The 23,079-nt window shown below is 34.8% G+C and overlaps 2 protein-coding genes across 2 annotated transcripts in view; one reads left to right on the forward strand and one right to left on the reverse strand.

Annotated features, from left to right (window-relative positions):
* Window positions 1-3,229: 3,229 nt before the first annotated feature.
* Window positions 3,230-10,950, reverse strand: LOC149410814 (uncharacterized). Its single transcript, XM_089648347.1, has 6 exons — window positions 10,750-10,950; window positions 9,551-10,148; window positions 8,778-8,878; window positions 8,546-8,686; window positions 7,651-7,818; window positions 3,230-3,439 (listed from the first exon to the last, which is right to left on the reverse strand). Exons 1-6 carry the CDS (start codon window positions 10,855-10,857, stop codon window positions 3,230-3,232), a joined length of 1,326 nt encoding a protein of 441 aa, XP_089504473.1. The 5' UTR covers window positions 10,858-10,950.
* Window positions 10,951-11,712: 762 nt separating this feature from the next.
* Window positions 11,713-23,079, forward strand: part of LOC149410815 (uncharacterized) — a 30,891-nt gene continuing 19,524 nt past the window's right edge. The window contains exons 1-2 of the mRNA XM_089648348.1: window positions 11,713-11,724; window positions 21,182-21,394. Coding sequence (XP_089504474.1) covers window positions 11,713-11,724; window positions 21,182-21,394 — 225 coding nt within the window. The remainder of the gene's footprint in view (window positions 11,725-21,181; window positions 21,395-23,079) is intronic.

Below are 23,079 nucleotides of genomic sequence, written 5' to 3' on the forward strand. Positions count from 1 at the left end.
GGCTTTTAACTCCTATAGTGCGGCTGGCTACATTTGCAGTCCAGTGAAATAATGACTAACTTAAAATGCACTGCACTATGCAGTGCGTAGAGCTTTAAAGTTTTAAATGTTTTGAACATATTTCGTCACTGTCAATGAAAATTAAAAAAGTTATACTGTAGAAGTACAGTCAAACTTGGTTATAACGATCACGGAAATAGCGAGGTCATGGTTATAATGAGCAATTATAAAATGATATTTTAATTCGTGCTTGTTTTCATACAATCGTATGCTGTTATAACAAGGTTTCATAATTGATGTAACGTCCAAATATTTTTGTCAACACGATTTCTAAATAGGTAAATACATATTTGCGTTTGAAAAAAAAACCCGATTCTCCAAACCAGTCATAAACAAGACAAAAGGATGCCGCCCGGCCGCTCGGACTTCGCTTAAAATACCATTAGGGACGGATTATCCCAAGCTTTTATGACATTTAGCCTGAGTTGCCGCTCTACGAAACATTTCTATTCGGTAGGTACTATCGCAAACTATGTAAAAAAAGTCATATAAAACCTAAGTCATACGAATATTGGGGCTTCCAATTTGGTTCCTTTTTTACAACTGCTTTCGTTTTGCTACTCATCTTAAATTTGTATCCGGTTTTCCCAATTTCGTTCGAAAATCAATAAATTTAATGTTATGTAGGCTGATATGAGTAGGTAAAACATTAAAACAATCCTCGATAATGAATTTTTTTAGTACAAATGATTTAGAGTAAAATAAAAACTTTTGTTTAATGTTAAGTGTTTGTACAATTTATTACATATAATAATTAGTGTAGTTGTAAGTTTAATCGTTGTATATTAGGGTAAGTACCTATATTACATATATTTAAAAAAAATTAACGCATTTGATTTATAATGCATATGTATGTTTTGTGAGAGCTTTATACTATGTAGGTTTATGTATATAAATTCTTATAAACCTATTTTGGATATAACGAGTAATGGCTATAAGGAGCAAATTTAGTTGGTCCCCTCGTGCTCGTTATAACCAAGTTTGACTGTATGTTTATTATTCCAAATATAATTTTCAATATTATATTTGGCTTTAAGGCTTTAATATTTATAAATTTTTGCCTGTCTCATAGAGGTTAATAATGAAATGTATAAACTTTTGGCTATACATTTGCGGCCTTACTAAAAATTTCTCTTGGTGAAAATTTTATTCAATTGATAAATGACCGTGTATGTGAAAACCTTACTTATTGAAACGTAAAATAGAAACTTAGTTAAAATAGTTCATGGAAAGATACATAAGATAGTGTTAGCAATAATAAAACGCTAAGTAAATGGTTAAGATGAAATTTAATATTGTCTTCACGATCTATGACAATAATAACATCCAATATTCAGTAAGGTTATATCACGCATTGCGCAGTTCAAAATCCCAGCCGTTGGTACGGGACCGCCTGTTCCCGGGTGTTCAGCAGGTCCTGTCAATCCCTTCTTTACCGGCCGATACGCATGGCATCTGGAATAGTTTCCCTGTTGGCCAACAGAGCGCACCTCTGGCGGCATAAGAACAAACCAAATGACTGTAGCGCCAATTTATAAATATGCAGCTAACAATACATTACTTATCCAATCAAAGGGGGTTGTTTATCTGTTGTATAGACTTGAAATAATAATAATTTCTCATCGAATTCTGGAATTTTTCTAAGGTATATAAAATGATTTATATTTCTCCTCATTTTAAAGATGTTGTAAAAACAAATACTATTTTAGAATCTAGATAAAATTACCTTTTAAATTTTTGTATTCGAAATATGCTATTTTTAAAAATTGCAATATTCAATTTCAAAAAAAACAAAAGCTGAAAAAAAAAACTTTACATATTGACGATCGTTAATAATTTTAAATATTGAAGACAATATTAGTGATTTCTAAACGAAAATCTGAAACAGAAAAATCAGAAAAGGATACGGTCACATCTAGGACTCGAACCCAGGACCCTTGTCTTTCCGGGACACTGCTCTACCAACTGAGCTAATGGGACCCTATCCCCCTCGGTCACTTTTTAACTGTATCATACTTCGAATAAGAACTACCAACATTGTCTTCATTTTTTCACTGCACATTTTTATTGGCAACTATCTTTATGTATGATCGCAAAAAAATCGCAAATAAAAATGTGCAGTGAAAAAATGAAGACAATGTTGGTAGTTCTTATTCGAAGTATGATACAGTTAAAAAGTGACCGAGGGGGATAGGGTCCCATTAGCTCAGTTGGTAGAGCAGTGTCCCGGAAAGACAAGGGTCCTGGGTTCGAGTCCTAGATGTGACCGTATCCTTTTCTGATTTTTCTGTTTCAGATTTTCGTTTAGAAATCACTAATATTGTCTTCAATATTTAAATATTACAATTTGAGGTTTTACTCAATAAAGTTATTCCGAAAAATAAATGTTAATAATTTTGTTGCCTCTGTAATTAGGCATGCTCTATGCGTTTTGGGTCTTTACAGGACTGGCCAGTTTCAGTTAAATGCTTGACAATTGCCGAAGAATTGCTAAAACACGATGTAGCGCAACACGGCATAATACCCTACAAATAAATCACTGTAATATGTATTATCCATCTGCGGCTTTCACAACTATTCGTCACAACCACATCGGGTTGACGGATACTTAAATGGAACTTAAAACCAAAAAGATCCTCAATTGATCCTGTGCATAATTGCACGTAAAACTGTGCAACTGTAGTGACTAGTAGCATGGGCGGCGATTGTCCAGTTCGGCGGCTATGCAAAAAGTAGACCGGAATCGGAAAACAAACTGCGGCAGTATCAGACCGCAGTTCTAACCTTCTACAGAACCAGAAAATAACAAGACAATTTGTTTATACACACATATTTATTGTAATATTCTATATCTCTCAGTCTACACAAATATTTGAAACCCAAAAAATATTTTTAAGGGTTCCTAAGTCTATAAAATGATTCTAAAAATACTGCAGTTCGCTATCAACAATAAAATCTCACAATAAATCTACAAAAATATGATTAAAGTCTAAACAACATTAGTTCAGAATGACTTTTAGCTCATTCACCGCTAAGCGTGAATAATCCGTGACTCCATTTTAATATAAAATGTATAACCGTCAAAAAGAGTGCGTAAGTAAAGTGAAAGTAAAAATTGCGGGGTTCCCTCGTCTCTAGTGGATTTGACCGCATCAGCTGTTGTCCACGGCTAGGTCTCCCACTGTAGCAGGCTGTCCAGCTGCCCCTCGATGGTGCGCACCTCACGTCCGGCGGAGAGCAGCGCCACCTGCCGTCGAAGGTTGTCGGCTAACAGTGCCTGGCCCCGAATGGCGCGCGCCGCCACCTGGCTGCTCTTCTCGCTGCGGACTAGTGCGGCGGACAGTTGCTCCAGTTTTCTCTGGCTTTCTTCGCGGAGATTCTATGGGAAAGTAATACACATTGATAAATTAAATAAACTAATTCTATTAAGAACACTGTTTTTAAGGACGGATTGTTTCGGAGGATTTGAACAATTCATCAAATTTCAATGTTGATTTCCGGGTTCTGTGAAAGTCTTATTCAAGTTCTGTTATTATATCAGCATAGGTTAGTTGCTTGACAGAACTGAAATAAAAACAGAACTTGAAAAAATCTTTCACCGAACCTGAAAATTAACTTTGAAATTTGAAGAATTGTCAAATTCTCCGAAACAACCTGTCCTTAGTGATGGATATTAAAATAATTGCAATGCTATAATATTGCCAATATTATAGCAAATAATTAATTAATGATTAATTTTTTCTATGCTGGCCTTCTCAACGCAATCTATCCTAAAACGCAGAACGTTTTGTACAATCTATGTAGTTGGAATGCCACTCTACAGATGTCGTTAGAGTGTATTTTCAAGTTACGATATTTAGTTTATGTAGTTTTAAGGTGTCTCCATAGGTGTCAGTAATAGTACCACATGATAGAGTGTTGGAAGTTGGACGTTTGAGTTTAATACCCGAATGGTTACGAAGATAGCCAATGTTAGCCAATCTACAGGCGAGCATCTTCAGTCAGCGTCTTATAGAACAGACATGAGTCCAGTCAGATATTCATTGTAAATACATCACAATAATAAACATACTCGTAATCTTAGACGAACCGAAGTGTTATTTTATTGAAATCTTCCGTTCATCTCAAGAGTATTGCTAATTAGAAGGGAATTAACAGTACACCACATTAGCAGGACGCGTACAAATGCTGGTGTCAGGGATCCAATCAGAAGAATGTGCGAATCACTTAATCAGAATCAAAACCTCAGGGACTCTGACTTATTTTTTGATACACGCACTACTTTTAGTAGAAAAATAAAGACTGTTTTCCTACAAAGTTCAAAGTAAACAACTTAGACATACTTCGTTTAAATATATTTATATATTTTTTAATTTCTGTTTAACATTGTTTATCTATTTATATATATATATATTTTTTGTTTTACCCTCTAAATTTTTTCAAAAATAATTTGTAAATTCTTAAAAGGATATTGCGCATTTCTTTCATATATCTATTTGTAAAATAATATTCTTATGTATATATTTTTCCCCTATTTATAAGTGAAAATATTTGTAAAAGTTTTCTGCTGTTTAAGTTAATTCGTGAGAAATAGTTTGGATGCAGGTGAATTCTCTAGTTGATGTTTCGTATATATTTTTGTCAATTGATATCTGTATCTGTTTTTTCTCCTTAATAAAAAAAAAAAAAAAAAAAAAAAAAAAGTATATGTATTTTATTGAAACTTCATGGATCACATATATACGACATACGGGGATAGTCGTCGATGGATCACATACGCGACAGTCACGTAGATCAGGCTAAAAAAGTATCGTTTGATATTTGCTAACAGATATCACTTGTTTCTAGGATGATTAAAATGTGTATGCAGAGTGAATAATAGTTTTAATTCATGGTATTTGAGAGAGAGGATACCAAAACACTGTAAAAATAATATACATGTGTACATGGGAAGGATATTCGCACAAGATACGGGAAGGTTTAAACTTAAGTATGAGAACAGCTAGAATTCGTGTCCCGTGGTTAGTGAATTGTTAACATGAATTCAGGTTCTACAGACTTCACGGATTTATTGAAATCAGGGACTACTTTTTCACTTATGATTGGTTCAAAGATGTGGTCAGTGAAATGGAGCATCCTTATTGGCTAATTAAGGGTATTCTCTAAATATACTCAGAAACTTCACACTGATAGATGGCGTTATTTTCAATATTCTCAAATAAAAAACTTTTGACGTGTAATGCTTTTGAATATTTAAATGTATTATCGGTTTGCGCCCGTACATAAGATATATTAATTCGAATAAATTGTTTTTCTACCTATAAAGACCAGGTCTTAGAGAACGGCATAAAAACACACAATTTGATCGCAAAACTAACGCGTGTAATAAATGTAAAAAATACATTTGCAAAAACTCGAGAGTAATAGAGTGTATCTCAAAGTTGTAACGGCATAACGCATAAGTTGAAGTGAGACGGACATAGGGAGGATTGTTAAACTCGGTAATTTAATTCAACGTCCGGGGAGATCGAATGATTAATAAAAAGGTCCGCCAGATAACAGAGGCCTATGGTGCCCTTGCTGGCTTTAACTAGACCTTTTTTTATCCACTTGCACGACAAAAGAAGTCGGTGACGCTCAAGGAAGACATGGCACAATCAAGTGAACCAAGTATTTGAGTTGGGTCACGTCAGGAGTCAGACTTGTGAGACAATGTATGAATGTGAATAAAGCAAGATGTGCGTGCCACAACAGAGTCGAGTGGTGTTCTGTCCCATCTGCCTGCCCCTGCGGGAAAACTGCATGACTGTTAGTAAGTTACTAATGAATACCAAATAAGAGTCCCAACCGTATGTAGCCAGTGAGACTATGGCATCTTCAATTGGGGTATGGTGTTATGGGTACCGCCGCCCCGGAACTATTTATTGGATATCCAACACCTTTGCCATAGGTCACCCCAAGTCATTGTTTTAGAATAACACGAAACTGTGTCGTGCAAAATTATTGATTTCTTCTAATCGCTTCGAGTTTGAACGGTGACTGCACGTGTAAGGTGGCAGACAGAGATCTGAGTAGGTACCTAGCTATGAATTTTATTCATAATAGCCATGCGCTGAGTAATATTTGAACATATATTTTACCAGAATCATAACTCATTTCAAGCAATCTTTCGACCTTTTTATTACAAACATATTAATTTAACATACTTTACGAACGTGCTGAAAGAGTGCTCGACGAAAGTATATCGGGACCGCTCACACACGACGAGTGTGTCTCATTCTAATCTACCAATAAGCCGGGAGTACCTACCTATATTGCAGGTTACGTGTTTCAGCTAGCAGTATCACTAACACCTATATAAATGGGATGAAAAATTTATACTTTTGCTAATTTAATTAGTTACTTGATTATTATAAGTGATATAACAATGAATTAGGTATTTGCGCCAATCTCATTTTTAGTATTATTTCTCAGTACTAAAATAAATATAATAATATCGGTTATTTTCGAGTGGGGCATGCTAAAAGATTGTATGAGAATTGTCGCTTCCGCTTCCCCTTAAAAATAATAATTGGAATTAAATTCATACTTTACGACTTGTAGGAAAAAGTCCCACATTCCTAGGGCTAACTAAAACTATTGACTAAGATAGTAGAACACAAAATATCAAGAGCTTTGAAAGACCGGTATGAAGATAGACTCAAAGAACGAAAATTACCAACATTTAAATGAAGGGGTGACTTGATTGAGACATTTAAAAATTTATCTGGACCTTATAGTGTTCAAGAAGTCTTCACCACCAACACAAATACAAATCTACGTGGACACAAAAAATAAATTTTAAAACACCTTTTGGATCCAATTTTAGGAAACACTTTCTTGCAAATCGAGTATTTGAAACATGGAACAAACTTCCACAACATATAAGGCTAAGTCCTCCATCACAACACAAGCAACATTTTCGGCTTTCTGTGGTGGTAGTAGGAGATTTTCAAACATTGTTGGGTTATTCGTAACCCGGGAATGTTTGTCTTTCTTTTTAAAAAAAAAAAAATAAAAATAAATATCATCGATGTTACAAATATAAATCAATTTGAAGATCGATAGAACTCTTATTTGGAGAGAAAAAAACTCAATTATGTACTGTTGAACTTATTGTGAAATTAGATGCGAGAATTTCAGCAGAATGCTGCCTTGCTCATTGAATAATAATAATAAACCCACTAAAACTTCAACGGTTCTTTTTGAAAATAACAGAGGGCACCACTTCTGTTTACAAGAATCCTAAATTGTACAGTCATTAGATAATGTTGTCCTATACTTTCAGATAAAGTGACTACCAAACCATTTGCTTCAAGTACCATAAAAGAAATACAGAAGATCACCAATGCATTGGCTTGATCAAATATCACCGGCATCAGGAAAATTGGAGTGGGGGTCACAATCCTCATCAATGAGGAAACGATTGAATAAGGACTTGATAAAAAGAATATTGGAGTGGGCCCACCACATTCCCAATGATGATATAAAGAAACTGATTGTTTACCTCCTTCGTCATACTCGTCAAGATAAAAGAATAGTTGAAATTACCTTCTCCAAAAGTTTGGCGGCGGCCAACTGTCCACTCAGCGAGGACAGCTCCTGCGTGGCCTTGGCCAGGCGCGCCGCGGTACCCGCCTCCCCCTGCCCCGCAGCTCGCAGCGCCCGCGCCGCGTCCGCGCTCCCCGCAGTCAGCGCGGCGCACTCATTCTCCTTCACCTTCCCAGCGAAACAATACATTATTATATTAACATTCATAATTTTATACAATCACAACCAATGAATATCTTATCCACTGGAGTGTTCTGCTATATAGTCAATTTTAGCCTTGAGCGCTTTAAAATGTTTAAGGGTTTGAAAATTTCCCACCCTCTTTCAAAAAATTACATATCCGAATTTTAATATGGAGACATATAAAATGCTTAATGTAGTACTAGAGAACCAATGAATGCAACATGCATTTTTTAATGTGTAAATACATGATCAATGATTTGTAAGAAAAAATATTTCAATAATTTCGGTTCATGGAATGTCAATAACAAATAATTCGGAAGAGATGCGAGACATCTTCTGTTAGAGTGTGAAACTACTCAATTAGCTTTATGATTAATCGAAGATTCCAACGCGCTGGAGCTTACGAAATAATTCCTATAAATGTTTTAAAATATCTCTTCAAATTGCCCACATTTTGGCCAGCGTGAGCTCGCGGGCTTTTTCAAATTGGCCAGAATGTAGCCAAATAAGTTCCAGTGGTGATGTTATAATTTTTATTATGAGGTATTCAGCGAATATGAATTAGAATTTAAAAGACGGAAATCAATAATTTTGTGATATAGAAGCAAAGTTGTGTTTTCGATTTGCGAGATTTTTTGCTTAAATCTTTGATTGAATCTTAGAAAAAGGTTAAAAAGCTGGTGGAATCTTCGTCTTCAGCTTTAAATATTACCTGCAGTTTGGACACTGTCCCAGACATCTTCGTCTCCAGCTTTATATTTTGGTTCCTCAGTGAGTTTACTTGCGCCAACAGTTTTAATTTGTTCTCCACCAATCCCTGGTTTGTTTTGGCTGCCTGGTCACACTCCGAGGTCTAAACATAATAACCAATAATCAAAGAAAATTTAAACTGACACAATAATTACATTTTATAAAGTCAATAAATGTGTCCCATAGTTACAAACCTTTTTCTTTAAACTATCTTTTGTTTTCTGCAACTCTTCTTGCAAAGATTTGACCTTTGCTTGTAGACTGTTCACCATCAAATGTTCATGAGGTGATATTCCTAAAAGTGATACAATAATAACTAATTTTCAATTTCAATAATAATTGATAAGTTACTTTTTTAAGATAAATATATTGACACAATCTAAACTTTTTGCATTTTTTAATTTATTTTTTGACATCAAACATTAGGTACATTAATTTATTGGGGATATTTGATGGTCTCCTATCTCCAGAGGGCCAACAAGGGGTTCTGAATCCAGGCAGCCCATTGGCATAACATTGAAAATAGATAACGAATACAAAATTACACCATTTAATTTAATTCTCTCTCCCATTTCTTACAGGAAGCAATTAGTATTTAATTAAGGGTTTGTTTTTTTTATACACAACTACAGTTTTATTCCGAGATGATGAAAATTTGCAAACTTGACCTTCAAAACAAGAGAAAAGTTCTGAAGTTTTAAAAAAAACCACCCACATCCCCTATTTTCACCCCTTAACGCAGATTAAAGCCCGTGCAACACTGCATGCTTTAGCTAGCTGTTCAGAATTTTAGACCTGGCACTTTGCTTAAATTGAACCATGAGTACAACCTAACATACAAGTCCTAAATCCTACCGAAGAGTCCAACTGACAACAATAAAATACCTTAATATTTTTTGAAGACTTCAAACCAAATCTTGATTCTTAGAAGTGGTCATAATTAAATGAAAATTTATTTAGTATTCACCTGTTTGTTTAAGATTAGGCAAATCATCTACAGTTTTCCGATAGTCACCTTTCAATCCTAATTCTATTCTTTGTTTAGCACCATCCGATAAATTCTTCCGACTAGAATCAAATCCAAAACCCCCATTGGTAAAATCCTTATTCCTAATAGAGTCCCTCGTGTGCATTAAACTAATGACACTTTTATTATATCTCTTCTGATCACTCAGAACCTTCATCATCCCATCTACATCATCCGGTTCAGAGTCGTCATCAAAGTTCTCGAGTTCGATGTTGCTTAGACTTTTCATCACTTCGAGAGCTTCCCGAGCGCTGGACACCCGCTCGTCAAAATCTCCTCGATTGTTTCTGAGTTTCGAACGCTTTTCTAGCAGTTGCGTGATGTGTTTCTCGCTGATTATCGATTCATCGTCTGATGACCGCTGTTGGTGTGACGAAGCTGACGATGAACGTGAATTGTCCGAAAAATGACAATAGTTATTGTTTCTTGTTGATTTTTCTTTTAGATTTTCAACTTCTTGGTTGGGGGCATCGTGATTTGATTCTCTTTCGGTTGTTAAGGGGGTTACTAAGTCCTGCATTGACTTTTCCTGATGTTTCTGTGAAAAGAAAATTATCAACAATTTATTATACTTTTGTGTTGCGTAAAAATCTCAGTGATTTAATAGCAAAGTGGCAAATGCGAAAAGGGTGCGAGTTAGGTTTATTTATACATTTCAGTCCACAAAACCACTTGCTTCAACACGGTGCAAGCTAGTAATAAGTACTAGCTTAGCAAGCAGGGAAATATAAATTTGTAAACTTGCAAACTATTATAAATAAAATAAAATTCTAATTCTAATTTTCGACCAAAATTGTACATACAATATTAAAAAATTCAATGTTGCACAATAGCTCATTGAAGTTTTATATCAACAAACAGGTTGGCCTGTTGGCCTATTCTAACCGAAACAATCCTAATTCAACCTATTTCATGATAATATGTTATCTAGGAAACTATTACAAAATAAACTACAATGCATTTAACCAATGTGTGTTTCCTAAATGCGATAATTTTATTTTATATTTTGAATAAAATGGAAGGAAAAAGGATCCCCTCGTGAGATAAATGAAAAGTCATAAGTTTATAAAGTTGGCTGAACCATGGCCTACTTAAATTGGGTCAAGGCTAGAAATACAGAATAATATAATCGTACTTACCACAATATTATCTGCTCTTTTGAGAAGCTCTTCGGTTTTTGATTCTAATTCTTGATTGAGGATCCTAAACTCACTTTCCAATTCAGTCAAATCTTTACTCAGCGCCATGATAATATTGTTGAATTTTTATAAACTTCGGTACATCACTAATAAAACTCTTTAAATTCCGCATAGAATCATAAAAAAATAATTGTATTTTAACAAAACACAAAACGGAAACAAAAAATATTTCGAATGAAAGTTTGGGAAAATTGGTTACTAGGGAAACGAAGCGTAAGTAACAACGAGCGGCTAGATAAAAAATAACCAGTTAGGAATTAACTATTCATAGTTAGCGCATGACTGAGACTTTAACTCCGTAACAATTGACAGAATCCAAAATTTTACTAAAACTAATAAAAAAAAACCGTTTTTTCTATTGAAACGTACAGGTTTTTTTTTTACAGAATATAACAAAATATATTATTAGTATGGGAAGGCTAAAAAGTTAACACAATAAAAACAACACTTAGATACAATCAAAATGTATACTTCTGGCGTTTTGAATGAACACTACAATATTAAGGGTGCGCCTGTTCTCACATTGCTGGAGGATTGGGGGCGGAGCTACGAAGTTTGCCGAGTGAACACGAAGGCTCAAAGCGGCTCGCATGTAGGTTCATTTATGGCGGCTCGGAACTACGAAGTTTGCCGAGTGTACACGAAGGCTGAATCAACTTGATTTTGAATAATTTGTTTGAAGTCTTGAAGTTTGACTGTGGTTTGACGTTCGAAAATCTCTCAAGTATGAGGGAGATTTTGAGTTGAAAGAAACGAAACATGGAGGTCGTTATTAGTAAACATTTACAAGACATAATCAACCCTACGGACGAAAATAAGTATTATTCTGGATACAGGAGAAATACGCTGCATTCAATACTGACTTGAAGGCTTCAGGGTTTTCATTCTCAACCAGAACCAGTTATGGTAGAAAAGGTATGTAGCCCTACCCTACTACAATCACAGAGCGTGCAGCGTCTAGCCCTGCCCTTTTGGCCAACATAAACTAATTTGTATTCCATTTTTTTTTTTTAACCTAACCTAACCTAACCTTCTACTTCCTGGTTACGAAACCATTACTAGGATAGGTTATTGTACTTTTTATTACTAACCTCCAACTTACCTAGCTCTGGTAGTTTGTATTGATATTTGAAGGTTATTTTTGTATTATTTAAGCTTTCTGCCAGAAGCCTGACCTCACAATTGTTATTTAATCTTATATATTCTAGGTTTTCCGAATAAAATCACAAAGTAGAAGAAATTTGTGTTTAATCCGTGACCTATCCTGATATTCCTTTACGATAGGCCTACTTCACTAGTAACTCTTAAGATCATTTAAACTTGAATGCACTACTTGTATTTTTATGACAAAGTGCCTTCTTCGATGTAATTGTTATGCAGTCTTATGGAGAAATAACAACCAACCAAGAAAGCCAAGTTCTCATTGTCACAGGTTTAAATTTGCCGGGCAGATATGAAGTGAAGTTCGGATTTCGTAGCTCCGCCCCCAATCCTCCAGCAATGTGAGAACAGGCGCACCCCAATATTAAATCTCAACCATAGACATATGAATATTAGTAGACCTGCCCTAAGTGATTAAAAGCGTATTATTCCCCACTCCCCATACCGGTTCCATTGGAGCCGGCTGGGCTCGCGTATGGCTTCTCGTGAATCTTGAGAATGTGACGTCATCATTCTTGTTCGAACTAGCGTCGAGCTATGGTCGAGGCATTTTACGAAATAACACGGCAAAATGGTGGCTTGTGATATGAAAACTTGTAAAAATAGATGTGAAAAAGAGAATAAACCCAACTGTCGTATTACATTCCATATGTAAAGCATTATTTTAAGCTTACTCACATCGTATAATATGGATCAGTTGTAGAAACATATACTATCACATCGAGATACATCTGGACGCAAAAGACAAAGCCGTGTGCATAAGAATCAGGGATGTGCCTTTGCCTTTTGCGCTTTAGGTACCACGTGTTAGGTACGCGCTTGTTTCGTATGTACGGTACTGCTGGAATGAGAAGGAGTGCATATCACGTAATGCGCTAGGTTATACCGAGTGGCGATGCGTGATAGAAAATCATGTTTTTTGTTTTTAATTGAAAAAATGTCATCGGAAGGCAAAATGATGTCCAAATTTTTATTCCAAATACTCTTAGGAATCGCTGGTAAAAACTGTGTGTATATAATTTCATTTGTTTTTTTAGTTGTTTTACTTTTCTATTATCTTCTTAAAAGTGAAATGTTATATATTTTCTTATTTTATTATTAATAGGAACAGAACGGTTGTGACAACCCTCCAACATTGGTCGAATGTAGCGATTCTCAAGTGTGCGCATCGTTGTTACTGGGAAGTAAATTATGAACACTTATAAAAGTGTCTTAACTAAATACGTAAACAAAATATTCGACTCTGAAAATGTAAGAATTTTTTTTTGCCGAATTTGGACTTCGCAAATTTGTTCATAACGTGGCGAGTAATTTGCGCTCCCATGAAAAAATGTCTATTCATTCAAAAGCAGATTTTACTTTTAAGAACTAAATGGTGATATTATAATGCGAGATGCCTATATACTGTCAGATTGATTTATCGACGAATCACAGTCAGCTTTACCCCCTTCGTTCTTCAACAGTTGATTTTACCCCTCACCTTTAATTTCTAGTCTATATATTCATATGTCTGTGATCTCAACATTCATTACGTATTCTAATTCTAATAAGAATTATATTAGTGAACTAGAAAGAGTTACTGTTCCTTCTCTTTGCCAAACCAAATATAATCAATTTCAATTAAAAGCGGGCAGAGTGGGGTATTTTATTGATCTATCGATCAGAGTTGCAAATTTGTGGGGAATTCCCCAAATTCCTGGGAGTTACTAATATTATTCAATAATTGGGTATTTTGCGGGGAAACCTTTTTTGAGGAAACTGCGGGGATTCTGTAGTGTATTGAAAGAAAATCATTCACAATAATTGTGAGAATGTAGAATAATTTCTAATGTTGATAATGAGGTCAAATTCTGGGTAAATTTAAAATATTTTACGGAAATTTCCACATATTATGAAAATTTCGAAATAGGGAAAATTTTTGTTAAAAATTTTCCACAGCAGGGGTCACCAATTACTTTCATTAGGGGTCCGTTTTTTTTAAATACATCGTCCGGTCCGCAAGGGAAAAAGCCTAACAACCTCCCCCCTTGCTTAACAATTGAAATAATAAAGTGTACCTTTTAAATTTGTGTAGATACAATATCAATGAATGAATAAAACGAATGGGTTCCGGAACATTATTTTATTAAATAATAAACAAATGTTATGAATAAAATTAAGTTTAATAAGAAAAAATGTCATTTTTTGCTTTGGACTATCCGTCTGAAGTTTGGACTAAAGTTTAGGCTATTGTCATTAAGTCTTGGAGATGTTCATCGGTAAGTTTGCTCCGGAATTTATTTTTAATGAAGTTCATTTTGTAAAATGCTGCTTCCCAAACATACGTTGACCCAAACAAAGTGATAAGTTTCAAGGCTATTTCTTTTAATTCTGGGTATTTATTACCACAAACAAATTTTATCCAAAACTCTTTTTATCAAGAAACTTCCTGTTTTTTGGTGTTTTAAAACTGCATTCTCTTGGATATTGATCATTTCCATCTTGAGAGCAGCTTTACTACTCCCGAAAATATTTGCAGCTTCATTGCTCCATTGAGTAAATTTTACTGAGGATTTTGACGACATTCTCCATTTTCTTAAAATCTGTGAATCTATTTTGTGCGGACCTGTTAACCAGAGATGTGCTTTATTTCAAATAAATCCATTTCAAATGGAAATGCAAAATGGGTATTTTCCATTTTGCATTTGAAATGCTTTTCTAAAAACTATTTTGCATTTTAAGGACGTGTATGAACCTGATATTCCAGATGACTTAATTCCTTACTTCAATTCGGATATAAATTTACACTTATCGCAAATACACATTGATATTGAAGACATTATAGTCTGTATTAAATCACTTGAACCCAAAACGAGCTCGGGACCTGATAAGATTCCTTCCATCTTACTTAAGAATTGTGTCCAAAGTTTATCTGTTCCGCTTAATATACTGTTCAACAAGTCACTCTCCACAGGACACTTTCCACAAATATGGAAACTTAGCTACCTAACTCCTGTATTTAAAAGTGGTGATAAATCCTTTGTTGAAAATTATCGGCCTATCTGTATTCAATCGTCTATACCTAAACTTTTTGAGAAATTGATTCTTAAGAAAATCAGCTTCTTTGTAAACTCTTGTATCGCAACTTGTCAACACGGCTTTATCTCCGGCAGATCAACTTTGACTAACCTAACATTATATGAAAATTTTATTTCCAATGCACTTGCCAACAAACAACAAGTTGATTCTATATATACCGACTTCAGTAAGGCGTTTGATAAGGTCTGTCATAAAATCCTCATTAATAAACTTTTGAAACTCGGCATTAATGGAAACCTTTTATCTTGGTTTAAGAGTTACCTACTTAGGCGTCAGTTAACTGTCTGTATTAATGATCACTTATCCTACATGTTCGAAGCTACCAGTGGCGTACCCCAGGGTTCGCATCTTGGTCCTTTACTTTTTAATTTATTCATTAACGACGTAACAAACATATTCACCCGTGTTCTCATTCTAATGTTCGCTGATGATATGAAGATATATAGAATTATTGACAATATCGAGGACTGTCTAACACTTCAATCTAATATTAATAGCTTTTACGATTGGTGTCTTAAAAACAAATTAACTCTTAATGTAAAAAAATGTCAACTTATGAGATTCCACAGAAAAAAAAACCCATTTTTGTTCACCTACTTTCTCAATAATCACACCTTATTATCTGTGGATGAAATAAGAGACCTTGGTATAACATTTGACACTAAATTAACATTCATTAAACACATTAATAATATAACCAGTAAAGCAATGCAAATGTTAGGATTTGTCTTACGGATTTCAAAGGATTTTAAAAATTTAAAAACTGTCAAATTACTTTACACTTCACTTGTTAGAAGCCAACTAGAATTTAACACCACCATTTGGAGTCCTCACTACAGTGTACATGAGAATTCCCTTGAGCGAGTCCAACATAAATTTTTACGTTATATTAATTTTAAATTGGGAATATTCGTCAAAAACATTAATTACCCCTCTCTGTTACAATTATTGGGACTCGATACATTAAAAGAAAGAAGAATTTGTTTTGACCTATTTTATTTATTTAAAATCGTTACCAACCTGTTGAACTCCCCTGAACTTCTTTCGTTAATATGTTTCCATGTACCTAGTCGATCAGTTCGTTTCAAATTACCCTATCATTGCAACAATACAGGATCTAACGCTGAACTCAATTCCATAATAAATCGCCTACATGTACTTGGTAATAAATATGTTTTGGATGAATCTATAAACATTACTAGCTTAACCTCATACAAACACTATTTAATTAAAACTGTATGTCAGCGCTTCTCAGATTGATTATAATCAAATATAGTTTTAAAGTATTAATTTATCCGGGATTTATTGTATTGGTTGTTGTATTGTATTTATAATAACTATTTCTATTGTTCTCTTTCATGTATTTTATATTTATATTTTTTTTATCTATGTATATTCTGTATTAATATGTATAACAAATGTTATTTTTTTGTAAAAGCCGCTATAATCGGCGTTAATAATAAATAATAAATAAATAAATAAATTTTGCATTTTCAAATGGAAAAGTTTTGACCCATTTCCATTTTGCATTTCAAATGGTTTTGGGTACCCATTTTGCACATCTCTGCTGTTAACACAAGTTCCGCACAAAATAGGTCGGCGGTCCGGATCCGGATCGCGGTCCGTTATTTGGTGAACCCTGTTCTATGGTATCTAGATGACGCAAAAATATTGAGGGTAAGAGTAATTCTTCTCGAAATTCCCTCCCCTTGGATTTAAAAACATCTGAAGTCGTACAGTGGTATATTTATGAGTCGTACTGAGCAATCGAAAACACATCATACAAAATACAAACCCTTTCTGAAATCTAGGGAAATAATCATTTTGGGCATACAGTCACTGTTTTGGAGGAAGAATTACATAATATGGAACTTGTGGGGAAATCATTGGAATTGTTATTTTGTTCTCCCCAATTTGGGGATTTTGAGCACATATTGTGGGTATTTCAGAACGTGTGCATCGGCAACCCTGCTATCTGCAATTTTATTTATTTATTTTATTTGGTACATTATTTTGTTACAATTTATGTTTTCCAGTAATGTAGGCCTCACTGGGTGGCTTGCCCGTGCTGAGGCCTTCATTTTATAATATGAAAATCTAATCTACATATTACATTTAAAGAGAAGATAATAAATTTGAAAATAAAATAATAAATTTAAAATTAAAAATACGAAAAACATAATAATACATTTAAAATTAAAAAATAATATAATGAAAATAATCTTGTGTGTTTGTGAGTGATGTGTGTTTATGTTGGTTTTGTGTGTTACGTGTAGGTTTTATTTTTATTTTATGCTATGACATTTTGGTAATATTGTCTTTTTTGTTCTTTAATCCATTTTGTAATTTTGTGTGTGAATTTATTTTTATTTTCCTCAATTTTAATTTCAAATTTTACACTGTTGAAAGCTTTTATAGCATGGTATTGGTAGTGTCTTTGTCCAAAGCTTGAATTTACTGTCGGAGTTTTTATGTTTTCTTTGTACGCTTGTCTAACTGGTCTGTTAGTGCTATTTTGTGTATGTTGAAATTTATTTTTTTTGTCAAAAATGTAGTTTAGTAGTGTTTTAATGTATAATTGGCGAATATCTAGTACGTCACAGCTGTTTAATATTTGGTCTGTATCAGTCAGTCTATGTTTTTTTAGTATTACCTTACCTAAGATCGTTTTCTGTGCGGTTTCTATGTAATTGATAGCCGAGTTTGTTGCTCCTCCCCAAGCAATAATTCCATATTCTATTATTGATTGGCAAAGTGCAAAATATATTGTTTTCAATTGTTTTATTTTATATATGTTTCTTATGTTTAGGAAAATGTGTATTGTTTTGAGAAGTTTATTTGTGATTTGTTTGATGTGAGGTATCCATCTAAGGTTATAGTCAATTACGATTCCTAGATACTTTATTTGTTCTGTTTTTTCTAGAGGAGGGCAATCGCAGATGTTGGTGTTTAAACATTCGTGTATTTTTATGGTGTTTGTGTTGTTTTTTGGCTGTCCCGTGCTATTTATACTATATGTTGAGAATTTTGTCTTTGATATGTTAAGTGCAAGTATGTTTGAGTCTAGCCATGTTTTCACTTGCGAGATTCCCAAATTCGCTATGTTATATACATTATTCCAATCCTTAGATTTGAAGAGTAAAACTGTGTCATCAGCATAGCTAACTATTTCACCGTCTATTTTCATGCTGCAAAGTTCATTTATGTAAATAGTAAAAAGAACGGGCCCTAGTATGCTTCCTTGTGGAACTCCATATGTAATCGGCAGTGGTTTACTAGTATGGTTGTTAATTTTGACTTGTTGTGTTCTGTTACTCATATAACTTTTTAATAGTTGAAGTTCCTTACATTTGATACCCATGTTTTCTAATTTATTAAAAAGTGAATTGTGGCAGATTGAGTCAAAGGCTTTAGCTAAATCTAGATATATCGCTATGCATTTGTACCCTTGATCTAAGTTGATATGTATATAATCTATTGTACATGCCAAAGCTTCTTTTGTGCCTATTTTGTCTCTAAATCCATATTGGTTATCCGAGATTAATTTGTTTTCTTCTAGGTATTTTATAATTTGGTTTTTTATACTCTTTCGAAAATCTTTGAAAGCGAGTTTAATAGAGTGATTGGTCTATAGTTAGTTATTTCCATTTTGTCTCCGGATTTATAAATGGGGATCACTAGTCCTTTTTTAAGAGTACTAGGAAAGCAGGAGTGTGTTATACTAAGGTTGATAAAGTGTGTTATAGGTTTTAAAATTTCATTTTTTAATATCTTAATGCAATCCGTTGTTATCTCATCTAATCCAGGAGCAATTCGGTTTTTCAATGTGTTTATTATTTTGTCAATTTCCTTTTCCGAGGTTGTTCTTATTGTAAATCTGTGTTGTGTCGGGTTTTTATTGATATTTGATCTATTTGTTTGTGGTAGTGTGTTTGTGTTATGCATTTTGCGGTTTGCTAAAACTTTTCCTATATTTGCGAAGAAGTTATTCACATGATTTGCTATAGTTTCTGTATTTGTATTGACATCTAATTTTTTTGAGTTAATATTTAGATTTTCAATAGTATTTTTCTGTTTGTATTTTTGTGTGTATGTAACTACTTTTAATATTTTCCATATTTCCTTTGGGTTATTTTTTTCTTTTTTAAGTTTTTCTCTGTAGTACAATTCTTTAGCTACTCTAATAATTTTCGTGCAGATGTTTCTACATCTTTTATAGTAGTTAAGTTGTTCCATGTCGTAGGGTGTATTTTTAATTTGTTTGTGGATTTTGTCTCGTTTACGAATACAGTTTAATATTCCCTGTGTTATCCATAGTTAAATTTTTTTTGCTTTGTGTGTGAGTTTTACTTGTTTTATAATAGTGTTATTATTTATTTCTTGTGCTAACATGTTATTAAATTTATCCCAGGCCTCTTCCACGTTCTTTATTTGGTATATTGTACTCCAGTCTATTTTTTGAGTTTTTCTTTCAAGTTTGAGTAGTTAATTATTTTTTTTGTGAATATTTTATGTTGGTTGGGTTTTGTGTTTTCGGTGTCTATTGCTATCATATTCATGTAGTGGTCTGTGATAGTGCTTTCAAGTACTACGGTTTTGGTTTTTAGTTTTGTTTTGATCATTATATGATCTATACAACTTTTTGTGTTTTGTGTGACTCGTGTTGGAACCTTTATCGTTGGCTCCAGTCCATGTTGTGCTAGTAGTGTAAGGTATTCTATGTTTTGTGGGTGTCCGTTTTGTAAGATGTTTATGTTTATAATTGATACACAACAAGTGATTGGTTTATTTATGCACAACATAGACATATGAATATTAGTAGACCTGCCCTAAGTGATTAAAAGCGTATTATTCCCCACTCCCCATACCGGTTCCATTGGAGCCGGCTGGGCTCGCATATGGCTTCCCGTGAATCTTGAGAATGTGACGTCATCATTCTTGTTCGAACTAGCGTCGAGCTATGGTCGAGGCATTTTACGAAATAACACGGCAAAATGGTGGCTTGTGATATGAAAACTTGTAAAAATAGATGTGAAAAAGAGAATAAACCCGATTGTCGTATTACATTCCATATATTATGTAAGCATTATTTTAAGCTTACTCACATCGTATAATATGGATCAGTTGTAGAAACATATACTATCACATCGAGATACATCTGGACGCAAAAGACAAAGCCGTGTGCATAAGAATCAGGGATGTGCCTTTGCCTTTTGCGCTTTAGGTACCACGTGTTAGGTACGCGCTTGTTTCGTATGTACGGTACTGCTGGAACGAGAAGGAGTGCATATCACGTAATGCGCTAGGTTATACCGAGTGGCGATGCGTGATAGAAAATCATGTTTTTTGTTTTTAATTGAAAAAATGTCATCGGAAGGCAAAATGATGTCCAAATTTTTACTCCAAATACTCTTAGGAATCGCTGGTAAAAACTGTGTGTATATAATTTCATTTGTTTTACTTTTCTTTCTTAAAGATTTCAATATTTTATTATTAATAGGAACATAGCGGTTGTGACAACCCTCCAACATTGGTCGAATGTAGCGATTCCCAAGTGTGCGCATCGTTGTTACTGGGAAGTAAATTATGAACACTTATAAAAGTGTCTTAACTAAATACGTAAACAAGATATTCGACTCTGAAAATAGAAGAATTTTTTTTGCCGAATTTGGACTTCGCAAATTTGTTCATAACGTGGCGAGTAATTTGCGCTCCCATGTAAAAATGTCTATTCATTCAAAAGCAGATTTTACTTTTAAGAACTAAATGGTGATATTAAAATGCGAGATGCCTATATAATGTCAGATTAATTTATTGACGAATAACAGTCAGCTTTACCCCCTTCGTTCTTCAACAGTTGATTTTACCCCTCACCTTTAATTTCTAGTCTATATATTTATATTCATAATATGTCTGTGATGCACAACAATTTGATGTTATCATTTGATGATGATTTGATGTGTCAAATTCTAGTTTCTAGCAGAGAGTGGTTTATTTATGTTCTAGCATTTCTAGGTTAGAGTTTTCATAGAGTTTGCCAGAGTGTGCTATCCTGCTTTCTGTTCATATTGTTTGGATATTCAGTTTGACGCCGTTTTATGAATAAAAGTTGTGTCTAAAACTAATCAAAAAGGAGTTCCCTACGGATTGGGATGTGAACGAGTACAAAGTGGATCACGAGAGCGACGAACAGTGGAACATGATAAGAAGTTTTATGTTGCGATGGAAGTACAGTTTCCCTGAAGACAGACTGGTCTGCCTGGCGCGGGTCTTTACCAATATAGAGTTCCTCAACTGCCGTTATCCTTCGGAAGTCATGAAGCTGGTTGCTGAACTATTCAAAGAGGCGAGTTTCTTTTGTCATCCTTCGGACTTATACTCGAGCGATGGAACCGAGTGTTCGGTTTTCAATTCGGACAGTCGTTATTAATTAGTATCATGTAAATACGGAAACATGCGATTTGATTTCATTCTATGCATTTAAAGAAATAGTAAACATGCCGAGGACAGGACCCTTTTTATTATATTATTATAGTATAGATGTAGCATTCAAATTATATGTCGACTTGTGTTTTATCAACTATGGGATTTGATATATTGCTAAGCCATACACATATGGTTGGAGAGTGTGGTGTTTGTATGAATGTGTGTAAGTACAAGCGAGATAGCATGCTTGTGAGATGCTATAAAAGGCGATGCATGCTAGGATTGTCCCTCTTTTGTTACTACAGCTCCCCAATAAATACCAGTACAAAATCACCTATTATTACTGTGTTACTACCTTCACACGCCACAATAAAGGCACAATAATACTCCATACACTACAGAGAGCAAACTAGATAATCAACCAACTGAAACCACAAATAAACCACCAATCAACGGAGTTTAATAATCTGATAGTATTGGTATCTCAAAGGCTGAACAGAACAGAACATAGTTTACATCTATTCTAAAACTACTATAAAAATATTCCATAACCTACGTACTAATATTTGGACTTCACAAAATTGAAGCATAACCCACTAAAATTTTTATTGTTGTAGACGGAAGCGGCCCCCTGTGTTATTTTCAAACAGCATCCCTATGAGAAAATGTCCAAAAGAAATTTTAAAATAGAATTCAGGTCTATACTAAAAACTTACCTTTTTATGCTGTCGTATGAGCGTAGGGAGTGTGGCGAACCCATCGCTCAGGGAGTGGAAACACGACCTGCAATAGCCATCCCAAGCTAAGGTGTGAGATACCGTGCTCAGGGCTGAATGACACTGGGGAACAGTGTCACGAACGGTGATACAGGGTCTCATCTCAGAGTATACAGACCTTACCCCGGCATTCGGGGCTCTGCTGGGGTGGACCTTTTATTTCCCTAGTTACTCGTGGGACCAAATATGGACTGTAAAAACAAAAACCAAAACAACACTGACGAGGGACCTTTAAGGAACCTAGGGGGAGTGGAAGGAGGAGTTGAGGCCGCCTCGGTGGACTCATCCCTCTTGGGGCCTTTGAGGAACCAAGAGGAAGTGGAGAGGAGAGATGGGACCACCCTGGTGGACTCTTCCCTTGAGGGGCCCTCTGGGAACCGTAAAGAAGGACCTCCGACGGACGCAACGCGGCGGGATCCCCCAGGGGATCCAGACGTGGAAATGCAGGGACCATCAGGGGACCTGGAAAATAGCGCATGTCGGGATAAGGAAGGCCACTTTCACGGTGCGCCCTCCTAACACCGAGGAGCGTAAATAGGAGGAATGACCTAAGGATTAGGCAGTAATGGCTAAAAACTTACAGTTCATTCAAATAAACTTGCACCGCAGTCCGGCAGCGACTGCAGTGCTTAGCAGTAGAGTCACCCGGGACAGTGTGGACGTCGCGCTGATCCAAGAACCCTGGACTTATAGGGGGAAGGTCAGAGGACTAAACATGAACCAAGGTCTACTCTATTATAACGAGTCGGGGGACAGACCCAGAGCCTGTATTCTCATCAGAGGGATACCTGGCACACTGCTACCCGAACACTGCACTAGGGACTTAGTG

This window comes from Hesperophylax consimilis, chromosome 27 (assembly GCF_061612785.1).
Source record: "Hesperophylax consimilis isolate HC1 chromosome 27, BYU_Hcon_1.0, whole genome shotgun sequence".
NCBI lineage: Eukaryota > Metazoa > Arthropoda > Insecta > Trichoptera > Limnephilidae > Hesperophylax > Hesperophylax consimilis.

Excerpts from the sequence above, each read along its gene's own strand:
- LOC149410814 (XM_089648347.1), bottom strand. The coding sequence starts at position 10,857 with ATGGCGCTGAGTAAAGATTTGACTGAATTGGAAAGTGAGTTTAGGATC. Across the intron at positions 8,879-9,550 it reads GCCTAATCTTAAACAAACAG|GAATATCACCTCATGAACAT; the intron begins GTGAATACTAAA and ends TATCACTTTTAG. Across the intron at positions 7,819-8,545 it reads GGACAGTGTCCAAACTGCAG|GTGAAGGAGAATGAGTGCGC; the intron begins GTAATATTTAAA and ends TTCGCTGGGAAG.